This window comes from Pleurodeles waltl, chromosome 1_2 (assembly GCF_031143425.1).
Source record: "Pleurodeles waltl isolate 20211129_DDA chromosome 1_2, aPleWal1.hap1.20221129, whole genome shotgun sequence".
Classification (NCBI taxonomy): domain Eukaryota; kingdom Metazoa; phylum Chordata; class Amphibia; order Caudata; family Salamandridae; genus Pleurodeles; species Pleurodeles waltl.
This window is the reverse complement of record NC_090437.1, coordinates 799,882,841-799,904,109: the sequence shown is the minus strand read 5'-3', so window position 1 is coordinate 799,904,109 and position 21,269 is coordinate 799,882,841. Positions and strand designations below refer to the sequence as shown.

The 21,269-nt window shown below is 49.3% G+C and overlaps 1 protein-coding gene across 8 annotated transcripts in view; it reads right to left on the bottom strand.

The window, feature by feature from the left end:
* Positions 1 to 21,269, bottom strand: part of CLCN3 (chloride voltage-gated channel 3) — a 517,267-nt gene that overhangs the window by 66,018 nt on the left and 429,980 nt on the right. For all 8 annotated transcript variants that reach the window (XR_011205536.1, XR_011205538.1, XM_069244222.1 and 5 more), the window contains one exon: positions 11,329 to 11,874. Coding sequence is in view for 6 of the 8 variants with exons in the window: in XM_069244222.1 (XP_069100323.1) it covers positions 11,329 to 11,874 (546 nt within the window). In the remaining 2 variants the exon portion in view is untranslated. The remainder of the gene's footprint in view (positions 1 to 11,328; positions 11,875 to 21,269) is intronic.

Here is a 21,269-nt window from a genome sequence, read left to right as displayed (position 1 = left end):
CACAAGAAAGGAAGGGGCGGGGCGGTGCCAGGATGGCACCGAAGACGGGCATGCCCTGAGAGAGCTCCGTCCCGGCCTACATAAATAAATCCTGATGGGAGATCTGCTGTCTCCCAGCTAGCCCTTGTGCTACCCTAGGGGTGTGCGCCCCCTTGTGGGGCAGTAGCGGCGGTGTGGCGGCCTCTTGTCTCGCTCCCGGCACGGCCGTCGACGAGGCCTGCACGGGTGCGAGAGAGGGCCCAGAATGGAGGCACCAGACATGGCCCCGGAGTCGTGGAGTCGGCCTCCAGGGCGGCAGGGGCTCTGGTCTGCTTCCCACCTTTGTCCCCATCTGCCCTGGTGTCCGTTGAGCCTCGAGAGGGGAGGGCAGTGTAGCGGTGCCCCCGCTGTGGCTGCAGCAGCAGGGGCGGATTTGAAGAGGCCCCCTGGGCCATCTAGCCGGCTGGTCAAGCCTGATCTGTCCTGAGAACTGGGCCGGTCCGGGGGCGCTCCACTCAGCCCAGGAGTCGCCAGGCAGCCCCCCGAATGGGTGTGGTGCTGCTCATTCCTCGGCTTCTATCCTCGTCCGCCCCGGGGTCCACCCCCAACTAGAAAGAAGGAGGTGAGATCAACTGGGCAGGAGGGCCAGACGCCGTCACATGAAGGGCAATAATCCACTGAGTGCTGGAGGCGAGGCCGAGAACTTCACCAGCGAGGTAGCACCGGAAAAGGCAGAGGGGGTGTTGATAGAGGGGCCTCTGGCGACCTTCCCCCTCCGACTCCCACCCTACAGGAGGAAACACTGCGAGTGGGGCAGGTTTACGGTGATGCGCCGGGGGATCGGAGGTGATACTGTGCGTTGAGGGGTGTGTGTGGTGGTTCCCCCCCCCCTCCTCCTCCTCCTCCTCCACCCCTGTGCCTTCCAGGCCCCCAGGCTGGGGGGCTCGAACGGTGAGGCACAGACTGGCGCCAACAGATGGAGAAACATTTAACAGACCTGTCCCTCAGAACCCTTGATTGGCCGGTGTGGGAGTGGCAGTGGTGGACCATCAGAGGAGGTAGTCGTAGGGCATAAACACTAGGATGGTGAGAGATAAGGAACCCATGAAGGTGGTGACCCTCCCCACCCCTGGTTGTGGACGCTCTGGCAGCACCTGACAACACTGCCATTCTGTTGGCTATTCAATCCTTGAGGGAGGCGCTGGAGGAACATGAAGGAGAAGTACACTCGGAGGTGTCCCTCCCGTTTCAAGATCTCCGGAACAGGGCAGAAAGGGTCACCTCAGCGGAATCGTGGATATCGGATTTGGAAGACATGGTCCAGAATCTCAGCAAGGAAATGGCCAAGGCTAGGGGCCTCAACAAAGATATCATGTGGTGGCTGAAGGATGCGGAAAACAGGGCCTGCAGGAACAATCTGAGATTTGTGGGCATCCCGGAAGGAAAAAATGTGGGCCGGTTCCTGGAAACATGACTGAAAAGCATCTTGCCGAAAGAGAAATTCTCATCCTGCAAACCAGGGGATTTGGGGTCTGTTATTGGTGGCAAGAGGGGGAGTGGGGGGGTGGGGGACTGGGTGCCAGACATGGGAGTGATGGCCCAGAGTGCTACCACAGGGTCAACAGTGGGGTCTCCGCATCCGTTGGTGGCGGCTATCACCCGACTAGAAACAGAGGAGGTGGTTCTCGGAGCGGAAGGGGGATTCAGACTGTGGAGACAACGCAATACGGTGGGGCCAAAGGAGTAGGAGCTGAACGTGATAGCTCCAACCCATGCAAGGACGAAGAGGCATAGTAGGTAGGGTGTGGGGGGTAGGGTTGGGGTCTGTTATGGGGGGTGTAGGGGGGGGGGGGGTCGTAACTGGGTGCCGGATATGGGAGTGATGGCCCAGAGTGCGACCCCAGGGTCAACAGTTTGGTCTCCGCATCCGTTGGTGGCAGCTATCACCCGACTAAAAACAGAAGAGGTGGTTCTCGGGGCAGAAGGGGGATTCAGACTGTGGAGACAACGCAATGCGGTGGGGCCAAAGGAGTAGGAGCTGAACGTGATAGCACCAACCCGTGCAAGGACTAAGTGGAGTAGTAGGTGATGCTGGACCGTAATCTAGACATGGCACAAGTTCCCTCGTGTTGAAGGGTGTGGCTGGTAGCCTTCCCGTGTGGAGGCAACCCATGAGTTGTAGTTTCGTATTGAAGGGGTAGGGTGTCTACAGATCTCTCGACTCCTGGTGAGTGGTTGCATGGGGTTCCTTACTCTCGGGAACACATGGGAGGTGGGGTGTGGTGGGGAGGGGGAGAAGCCGGTCTTGTTGGGGGTTATTTTTTTGCCTGTTTTTGTTGACTTCGGATACAAAACAGACATGTAAGCATACTAGGTACCGCAGTCCACACAGCTGGCGATTGGTTGTCCCGCCCACACGCCTGGGAGTAGGGGATGGGGGGCCTCCCCCAACATCAAGATCCCTCCTCAAGTATAATGGCTCCCACAAGTGATATGCCCCCCCCGAGTCAATATGAGGACCTTTTCTGTGCTATCTTGGAATGTAAATGGACTTGGGGATATCGTTAAACGAGGTCAGGTGGCTCAGTACAAAAAGAGAATACACCCAGACATTGTGCTTCTACAGGAGACACATCTCAATGGCGCCACGTGTAAATTTCTGGGGGAGAGGACCCTATGTTACACTGGCACACGCAGGTTACACATCTGGCTCCGTGGCGGGGGGATTTTAATCCGTAAATACCTGCCCTTTCATATCTCTCGACAGTGGGTGGACCCAGCCGGAAGGTACGTGGGGTTACAGGGACTCTGGGGTAGGCAGAAAGCACTGTTCCTAAGTGTATATGCCTCGCCTAGACTTCAGGCTCCTGTCCTGAATAAGCTTGCAGAGATTTTATTGGCAGCAGACACCTCGACCCATGTGGTGGGAGGTTTTTTTATGACGTGATGGACATGGAGCTAGATCGCTCAGGGGTGTCTGCGGGTAGGGTCTCACATACTCCATTGTACCAATTTGTGGCAACGTTGGGCCTGTCGGATCTTTGGAGACGCACCCACCCCACGGACAGGAAATACTCATACTTTTCAGGGACGCATAAAGTATTTTCTAGGTTGGATTACATTTTTACCTCTGCGGGGACATGGAGGTGGTCCGCCATGTGGATATCTGGCCCGGGGTTTATCGGACCATTCCCCCTTGATGCTACGGATTGGGAAGTCAGAAGGGAGACCCCAAAAATGGAAGCTCGGGCCTACAAGACCATGAGGTGGCGCATGGACTCAGTGTAGACACGGAACTATACTTCCGGGAAAATCAGAGGTCAGTTGAGCCCCCGGTGATACTCTGGGAGGCGTATACAACAGTGATAAAGGACAGTGCACAGAACTTAGTGGTTTGGAAGAGGAAGGCGTTGTCGGAAAAGCTGGAAAAATACGAGCAGCAACTTCTAGAGATGGAAGGGACCCTTGGACAGGTGCCGGCTCCTCCCGCCCTTCGCCTCCTGGAGCTATCTAGAGCGGAATATAGAGCAGTGGCAGAGGCAGAAAGCAGAGCGTGACTTTGCAATGCCCAGTATAGGCTCTATGAAATGGGTGACAAGGCAGCGCAGCACCTGGTCTCGCTGAGTAAGAAAGAAATGGTGGGAGGAGGTGCGGGATTCCACGAATATAGAAATTGCAGGAGCCTTTGCCAAATACTATCGGTCTCTGTACTGGGCCCACCCACTGCAAGAACTACATCACATAAGGGAGAACCTGCAGGGCATTGTGGTCCCCACCTTGGATGCTGAGGACCGGGAAGCCTTAGAAAGGGATATTACCCTAGAAGAGGTCAAAAAGGCCATAGCAGGGCTGCACACAGGGAAAGCTTCAGGCCCTAATGGGTTCCCAGCGGAGCATTTTTAAAAGCTGAGCGATCTAGTAGCCCCCATCTCCTGGCGATGTTTTTAGAAGCAAGAAACCAGGGAACACCCCCCCACCCCCCAAGATTTAAGGACGAGGAAAATAGTGGTTATTCATAAAGAGGGCCGACCTAGAACGTCCTGTGCATTGTATAAGTCAATTTAAAGGTGAAAGTGTGGCCACGCTGCTAGCCACACACCTTCAGGGAGTTTTATCCCTCTACTTCACAGAGACCGATCCGGCTTCATGCTGTGACAGTCTGCGAGATATAACCTGAGGCGTACACATAATTGGATACATACCATCTTGCACTGCTCGGACCCCCCCATATTTTTGGCCCTGGAAACATTTGACGCTGTTCACTGGCCCTTCCTGGAAGGCACTCTGGAGAGGTATGGGGTGGGCCCCAGATACCACGAATGGGTGCGGCTGCTCTCTTGTAACCTGGTGGTGCCTCAGGGTGAATGGGAATCTCTCGTCCAAATTCCCTATTGCAAGAGGCACCAGACAGGGCTGTCCCTTGTCCCCCTTGCTATTTGCACTAATTATAGAATCCCTAGCATGCAAGATCCGTACTCATCACCAGATATTTGGGTTCAGGCTGACAGAAGGAGGAAGAGAGGAAGAGCATATCTCTTTATAAGCCGGCGATATCCTCCTCTATGTAGCAAAACCCCTAGATTCTCTGCCACACATCTTCCAAATTTTCGCGGAGTACAGGAGTTATTTTGGGTATCAGATTAACTGGGATAAGTCAGTGTTATATGCACCAGAGGCGGGCACGGTTATCCACTCCCTTTTCCAGCTCAACTCAAATATTCCAGTGAAGGTTTTAAATGAATAGGCATCTTAATGACGCACATGGCGGATCTTTGTCATGTCTGAAATCTAGGGAGGGTGACTGAAATGTGCAAGGCTGATATGGAGTGTTAGGGGGGCCTCCCACTCACCCTGATGGGTAGGGTGGCCCTATTTAGTATGATCCCCTACCAAACTTATTATATGTTCTACAAAACACGTATTACTGGATCCCACTGGGGGGTTTTCCCGCTCTGGAGCGGGATGTGCAGGTCTTTTTATGGGGGAAAAAAACACCTGCGCCTTACGCTAATAAACCTGCAACGTAATCTGTACAGTGGGACCCTGTCCCTGCCGGACCCTGAAGCATATTATTGGGCCACGCACCTAATCAACATTAATGACTGGATGTTTGTCCCCGGTGACCACCCTACTTTTAGGCTGGAGAGACTGCAGTGGGAAGGGGGGTCTTGTTTCCATTATTTATATGGTGGAAGGGGAGAGCGACGGCTACTGCCCCCTACGTAGGTGGCTCTCGCAGCCTGGACTAGAGCAACCAAGGTACTGAGTTGGATGCGCAGACCCACTAGGATCCACCCCACCCCCCTGATGGAGGGTGGCTGGTTGTCAGAAATCAGAAAATTGACAGGATTTGAGATGTGGGATCCCATTGGAATTTCTAATCTGGGAGATGTGCTGGAAGGGGGGAATTCTGTCCCCTTCGCTGCACTGAGGGACGCTTATGGGCTCAGCGAGATGCAGTTCCTCTACTACGCTCGACTGAGACATGCGTGGAGAGCAGAGGGCCTCCCTGAGATGGAAATACCGGAATATGCCTCGCTGGAGGGTAGACTGTTGACTGAACAGTTGACTGTGAAACCTGTCTCATTGGTGTATAGGAAAATTAACAATAACATTCCGGACACCCGTAGCAAACTACGCCGCCGATGGGAGGCTGACTTAGGGGACATGGAGGATATTGACTGGGAGGCCGCGCTGATTTTTCCCCAAGAAGTTGCCATCCGATCGCGGCTGCAACTTATCCAGTTTAAGATCCTTCATAGTATCTATTATAATAGGCAGAGTTTACATACTATGGGCGGGAGCAACACCCAAACTTTTTACGATGTCAGGGGCAGAATGGCACTTTTTTCCATACCATATGGGATTGCCCAGTACAGCAGGAATACTGGGGGAAGATTGTGGGGGAACTTCAGAGGGTTGTTGAGGAGCATAGCCTTCTGGGCATTCCCAATGATGCAGATGTGTCCAGGGTAAAACTCTTATTCTGCAATCTTGGGTTGGTGGTGGCTAAGAGAGACGTGGCCTGTTTGTGGGGCGCATCGCCTGGACCCACGGTAGAGACGTGGAGGAGATGTATGGATGTTCTTCATGGTGATAGAAAAAGTAACACATGCAAACAGAGGCTTTCTGAGAAAGTTTGAAAGGATATGGAGCGCTTGGTTGATGCATCATTCACTGTCTCTGTAGGGAGGCAGGTCAGGGGTTCCCTGGGGGTCCATGGAGGTCTGTAATCCAAGGCAAGATGGAGTGGGTGGGAATGGGACTCATGCACAGGAGAACAAGGGTCCAACATAAAGAACTGTTTATGACTATGCTAGAATGTCTGTGTGGGGTTTGGGGTGGGAGGGGGAAGGGGAGGGAATTTGTAGTTGGAATGCCTTTGTTACTTTTGGTGCCAAAGTACAGTGCTGCTCTGTATGTATTTTTTTAATCTGGTATGCACCGGTTGGAAAAATGTAATAAAAAGAGTTTTTTTTTTTTAAATGAAAGGAAGGGAAGCCTCTGCGATCCAAGCAATTAAAAGATTGCAAACTTCAGTAACAATGAAAACAAACTAATGGTATTCTGTGGGCGGATTGTATGCTAACTGAATAGTTAAAAAAACAACAAGCATTTGCAATGCAATGGGTCTTGCGTTTGCTTGAGTTAGAGCTATTAGCGTTGTAAATTCCTAACTGGACATTTCTTGCCACATAAACTGAAAATTAAAAGTAGAACAGTTGACAGAAGCAAGCTGATTCAAAGTGCCAGAGCCACCGTGAGCGTGAGTTATTGGCTTCCTGCGTTAATGTATAGAAAGGATCGTGGCTGGGATTATAGGTAAACCGAAACCCCAGGAGTGCCCATCACACGCTGTACCAGAAGAAAGCGTGACGTAGTGTGATGGCCAAAATGAAAATGTCCACTTAGTTAAAATGCCTGAGGAGGGAACTCAGCACACAAAGGAGGGACATTTAACAAAATGCACCAATAAAAATAAAGCATTTAGGACAAGCAGAGCAAAGAATGAATAGCAAGAGTGGGCGTGGTAAAAAGCCCACAGAGAGATTACAACAGGCTAGAGCACTTGCGCACTCGATCCTAAAAATGAGGCATTTAAGACGAGCACAACAAAGAATGAATAGCAAGAGTGGACGTGGTTTAAAGCCCACAGAGAGATTACAACAACCTAGAGCGCTTGCATGCTCGACCCTAAAAATGGTTAGCAGACTGCGTGTCCCACGAGCGGGTGGGGGGGGGCTAACACAGAGGTAACTGTAACTGAGTGCACGTGCATGGACAGGTAACTGTAACTGAGTGCATGTGCACAGAGGGGTAACTATAACTCAGTGCAGATGCTTGGGAAGGTAATGGTAACTGAGTGCATGGTCTTGAAGAGGTGACTAACAGCATGCATGCAAGGAGAGGTAATTGTAGCTGAGGCCAAGTGCATGGAGAGGCAACAGAGTGCACATGCGTGGATAGGTAACAATGCACATGCATAGAAAGGTGCCTAACTGAGTGGAGGTGCTTGAAGCGGTAACTATAATTGAGTGCAGATGATGGAAAGACAACTGTAACTGAGTGCAGGTGCTTGGAGAGGTAACTGTAACTGAGTGCAGGTGCTTGGAGATGTAACTGTAATTGAATGCAGGTGCATAGAGAGGTACAGAATACCTCATAGAATGTGACTGGAAGAGAGTGCATATGCTTGAGGGGAAGAGATGTTTGTGAGTGAGGGAGAGAGTACAGGAGACCTTATAGAAGGTGACTGGAAGAGAGTGCACATGTGTGAGAGAGGATATGTTTTGTGAGTGAGAGGGGAGAGTACAGGAGGCCTCGTAGAATGTGACTGGTAGATAGGGCACATGCTTGAAGAGAGGGAAGTTTTGTGAGGGAGAGAGGAGGCTACAGGAGACCTCATAGAATGTCACTGGAAGAGAGTGTACATGCTTGACAGAAGAGATTTTTGTGCGAGAGAGGGGAGAGTACGGCAGACCGTCACCGAAGACTGGAAGAGAGTGCACACGCTTGAGGGGAGAGATGTTTTGTGAAAGAGAGGGGAGAGAACAGCAGACCGTCACAGAAGGTGAATGGAAGAGTGCATACGCTTGAGGGGAGAGATGTTTTGTGAGAGAGATGGGAGAGTACAGCAGACCGTCACAAAAGGTGAATGGAAGAGTGCACAAGCTTGAGGAGAGAGATGTTTTGTGAGAGAGAGGGGAGAGGCACAGAAGGTGACTGTAAGTTAGTGCACATGCTCAAGAGGAGGGATGTTTTGAGAAAGAGAGCGGAGAGTACAGCAGACCGTCACAAAAGTGAATGGAAGAGCGTGCACCTGCTTGTGACGCGAGAGTACAAAAGGCAAAAAGGTTTTATTTATGGGGAAACAGTGGCATTAAATGACCGCTTTGTTGACATCGCAAATATATAGGCTATCCATGCTCACAGCATTGACTTTGTTATGTTAGTGTAGGCGGTCTGGCTTTTCTCTACTTTTAAGGGGGAAATCCTTTTCTGCTGTTTGGGAGGTAGAGCTGACATTTTCTCCCCACCAACAGTTGTATTCCTCCCCAGCAGTAAAAATATGTCAGGTCTTGTAACATAAGTGTACATTTGAGGGGGCGGCGATAGAAGCCCGGCCATTGTTGAAGCGTGCTGTGTCACACCCGCAAAGGCTTTAGGAAACCACAGCTGGGTTTGATTTTCACAGCATTTCGGCCTGCACATATTTCTGGTGATAAATATTAATTTGTCTCAATTCTTTAAAAATGAACACGGGAGGTCATACATTTACAACCGGCCATAATTGTACCACCACCAGGCTTTTTCTGTGCCAATCGGGCAGTGTGGTTTTCACCAAGGGAAGTATTGTTCCCTTCTGGGGTGGGCACTGCCTTCCTGCCTGCTGCATAGCCGAATTACTCTGAAATGAGACTCTGGGGAGAAGTGGAGGGGGGCTGCGACCTGGGAGTGTGTTAATGAGAGAAGGGCCTGCCAGGGACAGACACAGACTAACTGTAAATGTCACTAGAAGTGACGCAATACTTAATGTGTGCAGGTGGGGGGCACCGCAGTCACTATTTGGGGGACATCATTTGACAGTTCTAAATGTAGTCTATTAAGAAAGACTTTAGGCACCTGCACTCATTCTACAAACGAAGCACTGGGGGTGAGCTCAGGTGCACGTGGGCAGGAGGTCAAAGGGCCGAATACACAGCTGCATGGTGGGGAGGGGGAGAGAGGGGCTTGTGGAGGAAGGGGAGGGACCGAAGACTGACATGGACTGAACACCTAAACATGCACAGAGAGATAGTGCGAGAGAGCCAGGAGGTACAGGAGTGCCTGAGGTGAGGGGTAGGCAGAGTGAAAACCTTGTGGCAGGAGTTGCAAGAGAGCAGGAGCAGCTGTGAGTGCCGAAGGGAAACCAGACGTGACAGGAGTGACTGGAGATGGAGCAGGGGGCAAGGGATGGGAAGAGAACTCAAGAGCGGGGAGGGACAATGAATGTGCTGCAAGAGTGGGGGTGGTAGTAGGAGTGCAGGATGAACGTGGAAGAAGTGGAGTCGGCAAGAGAAACTGCATGATATGGGACGGCGGAGCCCCCTGTCTGAAATACCAGCCCAGGATTCTAACCCAAGCCTCTTCTGTGTTGAAGCAAATTGTGTTATCCTTGGCAAACCACAAGTCCACCTAATACATTTCTCTTATCTGCCAAAAACTGCGAGGTCGTAAATTCAAGGTAGTATAATGAAATGCATAATTGACAAGCTGATTAAAAGCGTCACCTTCACCGTGAGAGTTATTGGCCCCCTGCTTGAATGTATAGAAAGGATGGCGGCTGGGACAAAAGGCAAACCGAAACCGGAGGAGGGGCCGTCACACGCTGTAACAGGAGGAACTGTGACGTAGTGTGATGGGCAACAGAAATGTTCACTTAGTTAATACGCCAGGGGAGGGAACTCAGCACACAAAGAAGGGACATTTCACAAAATGCACCTATAAAAATGAAGCATTTAAAACAAGCAGAAGAGCGAATTAATAGCAAGAGTGGGCGTGGTTAAAACCCCAGAGACAGATTACAACAGGCTAGTGTGCTTGCACACTCGACCCTAAAAATGACTTGCAACACAGCATAATCGCTGTGTAGGCGAGACCTAAAAACTGCATAATGAAAAACTGCAGAAAACGTGCATTATTGTATGAATTCTATGTCAGGACCGGAAGCTTCGGATTATGCTTCACTTTCTTTACTGACCATAAAACAGCAGCCAAAGAGTTAACAGAAAGAAAACTACAACTCCCATGAACAGGTCTGGCTTTGCTGGGGGAGAGTGAGCGACAGTACGTTTAAGGTTTTTTATCATAAACCTATTGTTGATATAGCGTCTACTGTGGTGGATCAGCTTTAAACTAGCATAATCCAAAGCCTCCGGTCATGGCATAGAATAAAAAAAAATTCTAGCTATTGCGCCAAGAATTTTCAATTCATAAGGACACGGAGGTGAGGATTATCCCACCCTATTATTAAAATCTATGATATTTAGTAAGTAGTAATACTGTTTATAAATGTCAAGTTTACCCCCCACCCCTTGAGATTCCTTCTTTTCCAAATGGTATTATTTGTACATTTTCTTTATTCTTAGGTACAAGTAACAAAAGCGAGTGATTCTTCAAATGGAGGTTGATTCGGATCCAATCATCGCCATTGGTTGGACAGCATGTTCCGCTGCAAGTTGATGACTCGTCCGAGAGATGTTCGTCTGACGCAAAGAAAGAGGAAGGACTGTTGCTATGTTGACTCTTTTAGTAGGGGTTAGCCTGGGATTGGTCAGGCCGGACTACAAGTGTTCATGGGAGTTGTCATTTTCTTTCTGTTAACTCTTTGGCTGCTGTTTTATGGTCAGTAAAGAAAGGGAAGCATAATCCTCGAATTGAAAATTCTTGATGCAATAGCTAGAAAATATTTTACTCTCCTTTCTTATATTTATTAGACCCTCTTGGCGAGTGTTTAAAAAAAAAAAAAAAAAAAAGCCTACGTATGTAAATTGTCATATTCATTATGTGAATAGACCGGGTGCCAAAGCACATCTTGCTAACCAGATACACTCAAGAACTATTATTGCTGAGTCTACAGACAACTCCACAAAATTTCCAGTTAAAATTGACAGTGTTTTAGTTGTTATGGTCCCAGATGGTTATCGGTTTGCAGTGTTTATTCACATATGTAAGCAATATTTCTAAACAGCATTGGTGTCTATGTTTTACCTAAAACATCACATTTCTGGTGCCACTAAAAATTTTGCTGGGCACCAACGAGTTGAGGCAAATCATAAAATACGAACAATTTATTAATAACAATCTTACCTTGATACCAAACGTGAAGACTGTCATGATAATTTTAAACACAAGGGCTAAGCACAGTTGCCAAATGGCTGAATAGACACCAGTGCCTGCTGGCCGATCAGGGATGTCATCTACTGACTTGGTGGCATTCATGTCATTTCTGTAGTCGCACAGTGATGACGATTCCAGTGGCCCGCAGTCTGTGAATAGTTCTTTGATGAGTTCACTGGTGTTGAGCCTCGTGTATGGGTTAGGAAATGCAATAATGGCAGTAATCACTGCCACAATGATGACCTCTAGGACAGGGTACTTTCCAAACTTGGTGGTTTTTCGTCGTCTACACCAGGCAATATTTGCACGGATGAAAAATGCTCCCCACAGTCCACCAAATACTCCCAAGAGGATGAAGGGTAACAGTTCAAAAAGGTACCATGGGGTATGATATTCCACATAGAAGAGGACCAGGCGACTGTTGCCAAATGGATTGATGGATCTTAGAACAAATGCAGCAACCAACGCAGCAAAAAATGACCGCCACAAGGTTTTCAGAGGAAAGTAATAGCTGACCTACAAATTAATGAAACATTAACAATCAGAAGAAGCGTGTAGACTGCAGACATTTTGAAGATAAAGTCTAGAACTATAAAGGCACTTATACATTCAGTAATGAATAATTTGAAAGAAAGTTATTAATCTTTTCGAGTGAACCAATTGTTGCTCCCTATCCTAATATGTTCATGACTCTTCTGTAGAGGTCAGAGCATCATGACTTTCGTTATTTGTCAGTTTGACTGTAAGGTAGATCACTACAAGCCAGCCTACAGCTTTTTCAATCGAATAAGCACATTCCTCCTCTCGTGGGTTATCATTCTTGTTTACTGATTCAGCACACACCGCAGGCCACAAATTTCCACTATTCTCCGGCCCACTCTCTTTCACTGGCTGCCACATTTCTTTGTGTCAGTCAAAAGTAACAGTTGTATACGAGGGCCGTTTTAGGCATTTCAGTTGCTTATAATCACAAATTTCACACTACATTACAACCTGTGCCTCCAATGTGCAGTTACTTACCCGATGTCTTCCTTCTTTGTCTACTAATTCTATAAACATCTGTGCACTTACTTTCACTCAGAAGTCGGATGTGTTCTTTGAAATTACTCTTGTTCCCACTGTTGTCTGAAATCCAACTTACGAATGTGATAAAACCAGCTTTTTAAACAAATAGAACAAGCCATTGGCTTCCATCTTTTAAATATCACCCCTTTTTTGTATTTCAAAATCAAATGGAATGGCCGGCTCAACTGTTAACAGCTTATGACTTGTGCCCACTTCAACCCATGCAAAAAGAACAGATAATGGACAGATTGCTGAACAATGTCAAACTTTCACAGCCAGTTAGGGATCTGGTTCTAAATCAATCTTATTTTTGCTCACCACACCATTCCAGTTTGGACTCAGCCATACACAAATCAGTCTTGACCATGCTCCTAAAAGGACCAATCCAGCCTGAAATGCCAGACCAAGTCCCCCCTAGACCAGAAATAAGCATCCTGGGTTCTGTTTCGGGGTATCACCCCTCAGAAGCCAGGCTAGCTTGACTTCAGTGGCATAGTGAGCACAGGACCCACATCTGGGCATATCCATCCCACCTAGGGCAACAAATGCAAATGGCGAAAAACAATGGCTTGGGATGCGGCCCGAGCGATCGGCAGAGGATGAGATTAATTCAAGCATTCCATCCATCACCTTGTTGTTTTTGCATTTGACGTCCTACATGCGTGAGGCACACCAAGATACGGGTCCCAGGCTCACTGTGCCACTGGAAGCAAGTTATACATGACTGAACAGTCTGAACTAGGGCGAAACTGGTTCTAGGTTGCTTGTGTTCCGGTTCAGGGAGGGCCTGGCCTGGCAGTTTGGGCTAGAATATTCCCATGAGGAGCAGGGTCAAAAATGATTTACTTTTGACTGAATCCAAACTGAGGTGGCATGGTGGGTGAAAACCGCTAGAGTGGGTTGCGGCCCGAGTGATTGCCAGTAGCTGAGATTAATGCAACCATTCCATCCATCACCTTGTTTATTTTGCATCGGACACCTTCAACCGATGGCAGAAATTGAGTACAGAAGTCAGCAAAGATTTTTCTCTGTGGCTGATCTCCACAGTGAAGTGTAATAGTGGCTCTTCATTTCTTCTCCATGAATGACTGATTATAATTAGGATGCCGGCTTATTACGAGTTAAAAAAACAATGACTCCGCTCCTGCAGCCACTTAACCAGACTCACCCACACTGTAGATTTTTGTCAGAAATGTGGTGTTCTGTTCGGAACTGGATGTGTTGTTGGTACACAGCAATGTAACCTAGCCATCTGGCAGGTTATTTGTGTTATTCTATGCCCAGAGACCAGGAATTCTCAATAGCCCCCAAAACCAACCTGGATTGGTCTAAACATTGGTGACCAGATACCCTCCATGGTGACATAGTATAGGAACAGCTCTCATTCTCAACACTTTACTGGGCGCTTCTGCAATCTGCGTTTGAGATCATAGTAGTTAATCAATCTAATCAAGCACCATTCCTCTTGCATTGGTTCAAGCTACAACGGATGTTCGAATGTCAGTTAGAAAGCCAAATAGAAAATGTAACCATACTAGAAATATTCAAATAAACAGTATTATAGGCAGCTTATTTCAATCTTTTACTATCTAACACGAGCAGTTTAAATTAATAAATGACATTTTAACTATAATCGCTGTACCTCACCTATTAGTTCACACTTAGATCTGTGTGGGAACCTTGTTATTTACTGCTCCCACACAGCTGACAAAATGATGTGCGTGAATGTCAATCTCCTTGCCTAGAAAGTAAAATATTTCCACTCCAAAAAAAAGCTTTGTAAATCAAAAAAGTTTGTGATCCCCACCAGGTTTGCTTGTGGTATCTGGGGCCGAGCAACGGCTCCAAGTCCTACGGGTACTGTGCATTGATGAACCTAGGAGCCAACGGGGAACACAAGGCAAGACATTATGGGCCTGATTCTAACTTTGGAGGACGGTGTTAAACCGTCCCAAAAGTGGCGGATATACCACCTACCGTATTACGAGTCCATTATATCCTATGGAACTCGTAATACGGTAGGTGGTATATCCGCCACTTTTGGGACGGTTTAACACCGTCCTCCAAAGTTAGAATCAGGCCCTATATCTCCAAGAACAAGAAAATTCTGCCTCGAGACTACTACAAATCCCATTCCAAGTTGAAGGCATGTTCTCAGTCCTACTCCTGTTCCAAGTGCCGACAGAGCAGCTCTTGAGGCCGGATATGGTTGTGCTCCAAATCAGTAGGCAAACACAAGAATCATAAGAACTTGAAATGGAATTCTACCCCTTCACACCATTCCCGCATCCCTGATGAAGCACATGGGCAGCACCAAGAGGTCCCTTCTCGCTCCCAAAGTTGCCAGAGCTTCTGGGGACTTCAATCACACCGTACCTATTAGAAGAATTTTGCTTGGCTATGCTGTGGCTTCACGGTTCTCTGCCGACTTCCTCCAGCGCAACTTCATGCCTCACAGAGCCACGAAACCTACCAACTGGATTTCCACTGGTAAAGTTGTCCTTGCCTCCAGCTGGACCCTCTATGCCACTTGTGCTCTCAGTTCCAGTACTGATGCTGCCCTCAACGTCCTTACCCACTCCAGGTCCAGGCACTTTGATGCCAGTGCCAATTTTGCGGCCTGAAGAGGTGGCTCGATTGTCCTTTCCAATTCCGACTTCACACCGGTCTGAATTCGACCGACGTTCCAACTGAATCCAACCAAAGTTTCTGCTCTCACCTTACCACCAGGATGGCAACATTTCCTACATTAACTTTTTGGCATAGACACTGACAGTGATCCTGATCAGGTTATGTGTCCAGTCTGCCCTCTTTTGACAACAATTGGTCTGAGGTCTTGCAAGGTACTAGCGGACTAGACACCTCCCCTGAGTCAGCCCTTCTCTCCCCTCACAGCCAGGCCACTGAAAACACTGAGCCCTGCACAATAGTTATGTGCAGGGTGGCTGAGGTGTTTGACCTCCAGCCTCCCACTATGAGGTGAAAATCAGTGTCCTGACGGAAGTCCTACATCCTACTGCTTCTGAGTCTCCTACCTTTTAATTAGGCCTTGACCAATAGTCTACTGAGGCTTGAGCTAGGCCTTGTACTGCCCCTCTGGTTAATCAACAGATTGCCAGACATGATCACCCTTCTACAGGTGACCTGTCCTTTTTACCGTAGCACTGTACCAACCCAAACAATTTTTCAACCACTCCCTCTGGCAGGGATTCAAAGTGAATGTAGACAGTTGGTGACGCCTCTTCTCATCCACCAGTTTGGTCCATTGGTCAATTAATGCTTTGTGCTCACTAGTCTGCTACACTCATGACCTCTGGACCTTTATGGCACAAGTCCTTCCAGGTGTTTCTGAAGAACTTTAGGGTGGTCCCTATGAAGCCAAGTTCACAATTTCTTGTGCCTTTGACCCTACCAACGCTGTCAAACGGGCTATAGGCACCAGTGTTGTCATTTGTCGCCATGCATGCCTATGTTCAGCTAGATTCTCGGGCAATGTCCCATCCCCTCAATGGACATGCTGTTCAATGGGACTTGCCTGTTCGGTGACTAGGCTGACTTGGCCCTTGAATCTTTTAAAGAGAGGAGAGCCACCTTTCTACTCGGCCTTGCCAACAAAACTTTCAATGTTCCTTTCATGGCTTTAGTAGAAGTATTCCCTGCATACCCGGCCCCAACAAGAAAAGGCAACATTTTTCATGAGAGAGGTCATAGTGCTCCTGCGCCTAAGGTCAACATACTACTCAGTCGACCACCCTCCCTCGAGTTTCCTCCGACATGCATCTACCCCAGCCCCCAACCGCATCCCCACCTGAAAATCCCTTTAGTGTACAATTTGCAGGATAACAGCCACCCGGTGGGAGGCAGAATCCACAGATTTTATCTAGGCTGGCAAGCAGTCACTTCGGACAGATGGATCCTCCAAATTGTTTAGAAAGGCTACTCTGTAACCTTCCTTTCGTCTCTGCTGTACCTTCCACCCCACCTACCCAGCAACTGAGGGAGGGCTATCTCTCTATTTTGCAGGAGGAAATGCAAACCCCTTTGGCCAAAGTGGCTATCGAGAGGGTGCCAGCACCATAGGGTGCTATTCCCGCTACTTTCTGGTGCCCAAGAACGATGGAGGTCTTTGGCCAGTTCTAGTTCTGTGCCCTCAGTTTCTTCCTCAACAATAATAAATTTAAAATGCTCACCCTAGCGCAGGTCTTGTCTGCCCTTGTAGACTGGATGGTTGCATTGGACCTGCAGGATGCCTATATCCATATTCCCGTCCTGCCAGCCCATTGGCGCTACCGTCAACTTGTGGTGGGGAATCTTCAAAAGTCAGGGGTGCCAATCTTTCCCTACCTCAACGACTAGCTGTCGAAGGTGGGCTTGTCCCAAGGAGTTGTCAACCACTTTCAGACTACGGCAAACCTTCTGTTTTCATTGGGATTCCCTATCAAGATGACGAAGTTACCCTGACTCTTTCTCCAGTGCTCCCTTTCATCAGAGCCATTCTGGACACGGTTCGGTTCTGTGCATTTTCCCCAGCAAAGAGTCCTTGACATTCAGGCTCTTATCCCTATCTTGCAGTCTCGGTCCTGAATTCCAGTGAGGTTGACTCTGCGGCTGCTGGGACTGATGGCCTCCTGCATCTTGATGGTCGAGCATGCCAGGTGGCATATGCTGGCTCTGCAGTGGATCTGAAGTCCTAGTGGACCCAACATCAAGGTGACCTTTCCGACTACGTCCTGATTTTGGAGGAGACTGTGAAAGATCTGCAGTGGTTGCTACTAGACTGCAATTAGTTAGGCAGCAGACCCCTCTCCCACTTGAAACTGATGGTGGTGATCAATGCATAGCTTCTGGATTGGTGTGGCCTCATGGGAGAGGTGGAGATCAGAGGCCTCTGTCGAAGTTACTGCTCCTTAACAACCTTCTGGAGCTGAGGTCCCCCGGTTGGCATTGAAAACCTTCCTGTACTCCATCTAGGAAAAGCTGGTACAGGTGCTCACAGACAACACCATCGCCACTTGGTACTGCTACATCCATGGTGGAGTGGGGCAGGGACCCTGTGCAAGGGGGCCTTGCAACTTTGGAAATGGCTGGACTGTTAAGGAATTTTCCTGGTTGTGAACTACCTGGCAGGTTAATTGAATGCCAGGGTGGACAAGCTCAGATGTCGGTGAGGAACATGAATGTCAGCTACATCCAGAGATGGCACTAAGGGGGTCATTACGACCTCGGCGGTCTTTTTGCAAGACCGCCAAGGGACCGCCATGCAGAAGACCGCCTGTGCAGGTGGTTTGCCGCTCAGCGTATTATGACTGTTGGCTGCTCTCCATCGTTATTCCGAGGGAGAGCCGCCAACAGCCATAATTGCGGGCGGCGGGGAAGTTGAGGTTGCTCCACCTCCACGCCAACAGAACACCGCCCAGTGAATCGCGTCCAATGATTCTCCATGGCGGTGTTCTGTTGGCGGTGTGGTGTCGGCGAAGCTGCCCCCATGGCTCCCGTCCCCTCCCAGAGGATCGACGGACCAGGTAAGTCGATCGTCCGTTAGGGGAGGGGGGTGGAGGGGTGTTGGGTGTTGTGTGGGTGCATGGGGGTGTGTGTGTGTATGTAGAGGGGGTGTGTGAGTGCGTGTATGCTTGCAGGGGTGTTGTGTGTATGGGAATGAGTGCGTGTATGTCTATATGGATGTGTGCGTGTATGTTTGAATGAGGGTGTGCATGTCTGACTGTGTGTGTGGATGTAGGCATGTATGTCGGGGCGTGTGTGTGTTGGTGGTGCCTGCATGCATGTCGGGTGTGTGTGGGTAATGTTATGTTGGGGGTCGGAGTGGGGAGGGGGGCCGTGCCACCTTTGGGGGGTGGCAGGGGTGGTGGCGGTGTAGGGGAGTGAGTCGGGGTGGGGGAGACCCCTATCAGTGCCAGGGAAGGAATTCCCTGGCACTGATAGTGCTTACCTCCATGGATTTCATGGCAGTTCAAACCGCTGGAAATCCACGGCGGTAAGCCGGGTCCAAATACCGCCGGCGGTATACTGACGGCAGCCGGGCTGGAGACCCAGGTCTCCAGCCCGGCGGTCGTTTCCGCCCTGGCGGGCGGGACGGAGAACCGGCGGTTGACCATGGCGGTAACCGCCATGGTCATAATACACCAAGGTAAGACCGCCAGCCTGTTGGCGGTCTTACTGCCGGTTCTCCGCCATCCGCCAGGGTTGTAATGACCCCCTAGGTCTCTCACATGAATGGGGAGAGCTTTCACTCAATCTGTTTGCCACCTCCAAGAACAAGCAGTGTCAACAAATTTTCAAGGCGTCTCTCGCTTGGTGATGCGTTCCACCCCACAGAACTGAGGACCTCTGTACGCCTTTTTGTTGATACCACTGCAACCCAAGTTCTCAAGAAGATCAGTACAGACCAGACCCAAGTCATCCTAGTGGCTTCACACTTGGCACAAATGGTATGGTATTCAGAACTCCTGGGCTTGAGCATCTGCCTTCGAACAGGCTGCCTCTCTGGGAAAATCTACTGTTGCAGCAGAACAGCTGGGTTCTCCATCCCGTCCTTTTTAACCTCCACCTTCATGCGTGGATATTGAGCGGCAACAGCTCAAAACCTTGGACCTTACTCTGGAGATGGTCGATGATATCCTGGCTTCCAGGAGTCCTTCGACAGAAACTGTATTTACCTGTTGTTGGCAAAGATTGGTAGTTTGTTGCGGCGCTCGCCAGATTGACTCCTCCAGGCCAAACTGTCAGGTGTTTTCTTATTTGTTTGGTCTCTTGCCTGGCAATCCCTTGCAATGATCACAGTTAAAGGTCAGCTTTCAGCCCTCTCAGCCTTCTTGCTGTTGCCTGATCAGCCCTCTTTACTTAAACCAACTGTTGTGATGCATTTTTTTTAAAAAGGCTACTACCTGTTTCTCCTATCTCCATTTGTGATGCCCCAAAAGGACTTCAGTTTTGTCCTTCCATACGTGATGTGTACTCCATTTGAGCCACTCTGCAGTTGTCCTTTACGGCTTCTTACCATCAAAACTGTATTCATAGTTACCATCACTTCATCACATCGTGTGAGTGAGCTTCTGATTTTGTGTGTTCATCCACCATACAAAACCTTCTTTCCTGACAAGCTGGTTCTGCGTCCTAGGACATTCTTTCTCCTGAAAGTTATCATGCAGTTCCTCGTCGACCAAACTATCACTGTGCTAGCATTCTGTGTGCCTCATCGCCCCTCTAAGGAGAAGAGACCCCATCGCTTGGACACTATGAGAGCATTCAGCTTCCACATCGATCGCAGCAAAGTCCACCAAGTGGACGATCCTCTCTTTGTAGGGTTTGCTAGAGTGAAGCAAGGCATCTCATGCTGGATCATGCTTTGTATTAAGATCTGTACACACTAACAAAAAAGCAGCCTCCAAAAGGCAGACTTACTCATTAGACCAGTGCCAAAGCTTTTACCACTATGTTGGCATGCGGAGTCCCTGTCCTAGACATCTGCCAGGCAGATGACTAGGCCAGGCAGCTTTCTTTTGGATCACAAACCCTTTAACCTTCACTATCATCACTAAAAAAGTCATCTTTCACATCACAAGACCTACATTACATTTGCCATACTGGGCACGGGGACTGCAATGGAAGCTGTGTACTTCTCAGTTCTAGGGTGCCCTACACTTCCAGACCCACAGGAGTCAACTGTGGAGTCCCCCAAGGACCCTCACTGAGTCCCACGCTGTTCAACATATACATGGCCCCTCTTGCTGCCATCGTCAGAAGCCACGGTATGAACATTGTGTCATATGCTGATGACGCACATCTCATCATTTCCCTCACCGAAGACCAGGACGCGGCCAAAAGGAACTTTCACTTAGGAATGGAAGCCGTTGCCACCTGGATGAGAGAAAGCTGCTTCAAGCTCAACTCTGAAAAGATGGAGCTCATCATATTCAGAAATGCCACCTCAGCTTGGACCGACTCCTGTTTCCACATCCCTCAGTGCCCCCCGCACAGCCCGAGCAGGCCCGCAACTTAGGAAGCATCCTCTACTCCTCCCTATCCATGACCCGCCCAGGTAAACTCTTGCTTCCTCCTACTGGCACACACTCAGCAAACTTCTGAAGATCTTCAGATGGATCCCAGCAGACTGAAGCAAGACAGTCACCTACACCTTAGTCACTAGCAAGCTAGACTACTGCAATGCCCTCTACCCCGGGACCTCAACTGGAAACATCAAAAAACTTAAACTCATCCAGAATGCCGCCGCCAGACTCATTCTGGACCTCCCTCTCTGAGAACACCTCTTCCAACACCTGAGGGCCCTCCACTGTCTACCAGTTGAGAAGCAAATTACCTTCAAGCTTCTCACCCACACGTACAAGGCCATACACAACGCAGGACCAGTCTACTTGAACCACCGCATCTCCTTCCCCACCCCCATCAGATCCCTCCGCTCTGCCCAGATGGCCCTGGCCACCGTCCCTCGCATCCGCAAATCCACCGCCGGAGGATGATCTTTCACCTACACTGCAGCAAAGAGCTGAAACAACCTCCTCCTGCACCTCAGACAAAGCCAGTGGCTCACCATCTTCAGGAAGAACCTCAAGATGTGGCTCTTCAGGATAAGGATTCCCTCCCTCCAACCCCCCCCCTCCAGCGCCTTGAGAACCTCACAGGTGAGTAGCCACGCTTTACAAATATTGATTGATTGACTGATTTGGGTACCCTGAGGGTGGTACAATCTGTGCTGCAGCCCTTAGGGACCTTCTCCTCCCCCCAGGCACTAGGTACCACTTACTAGGGATTACACAGTTGGAGGAGTGTGCAAACTGTACACCTTGTTACCTGGTTGTGGAAAAAGAACA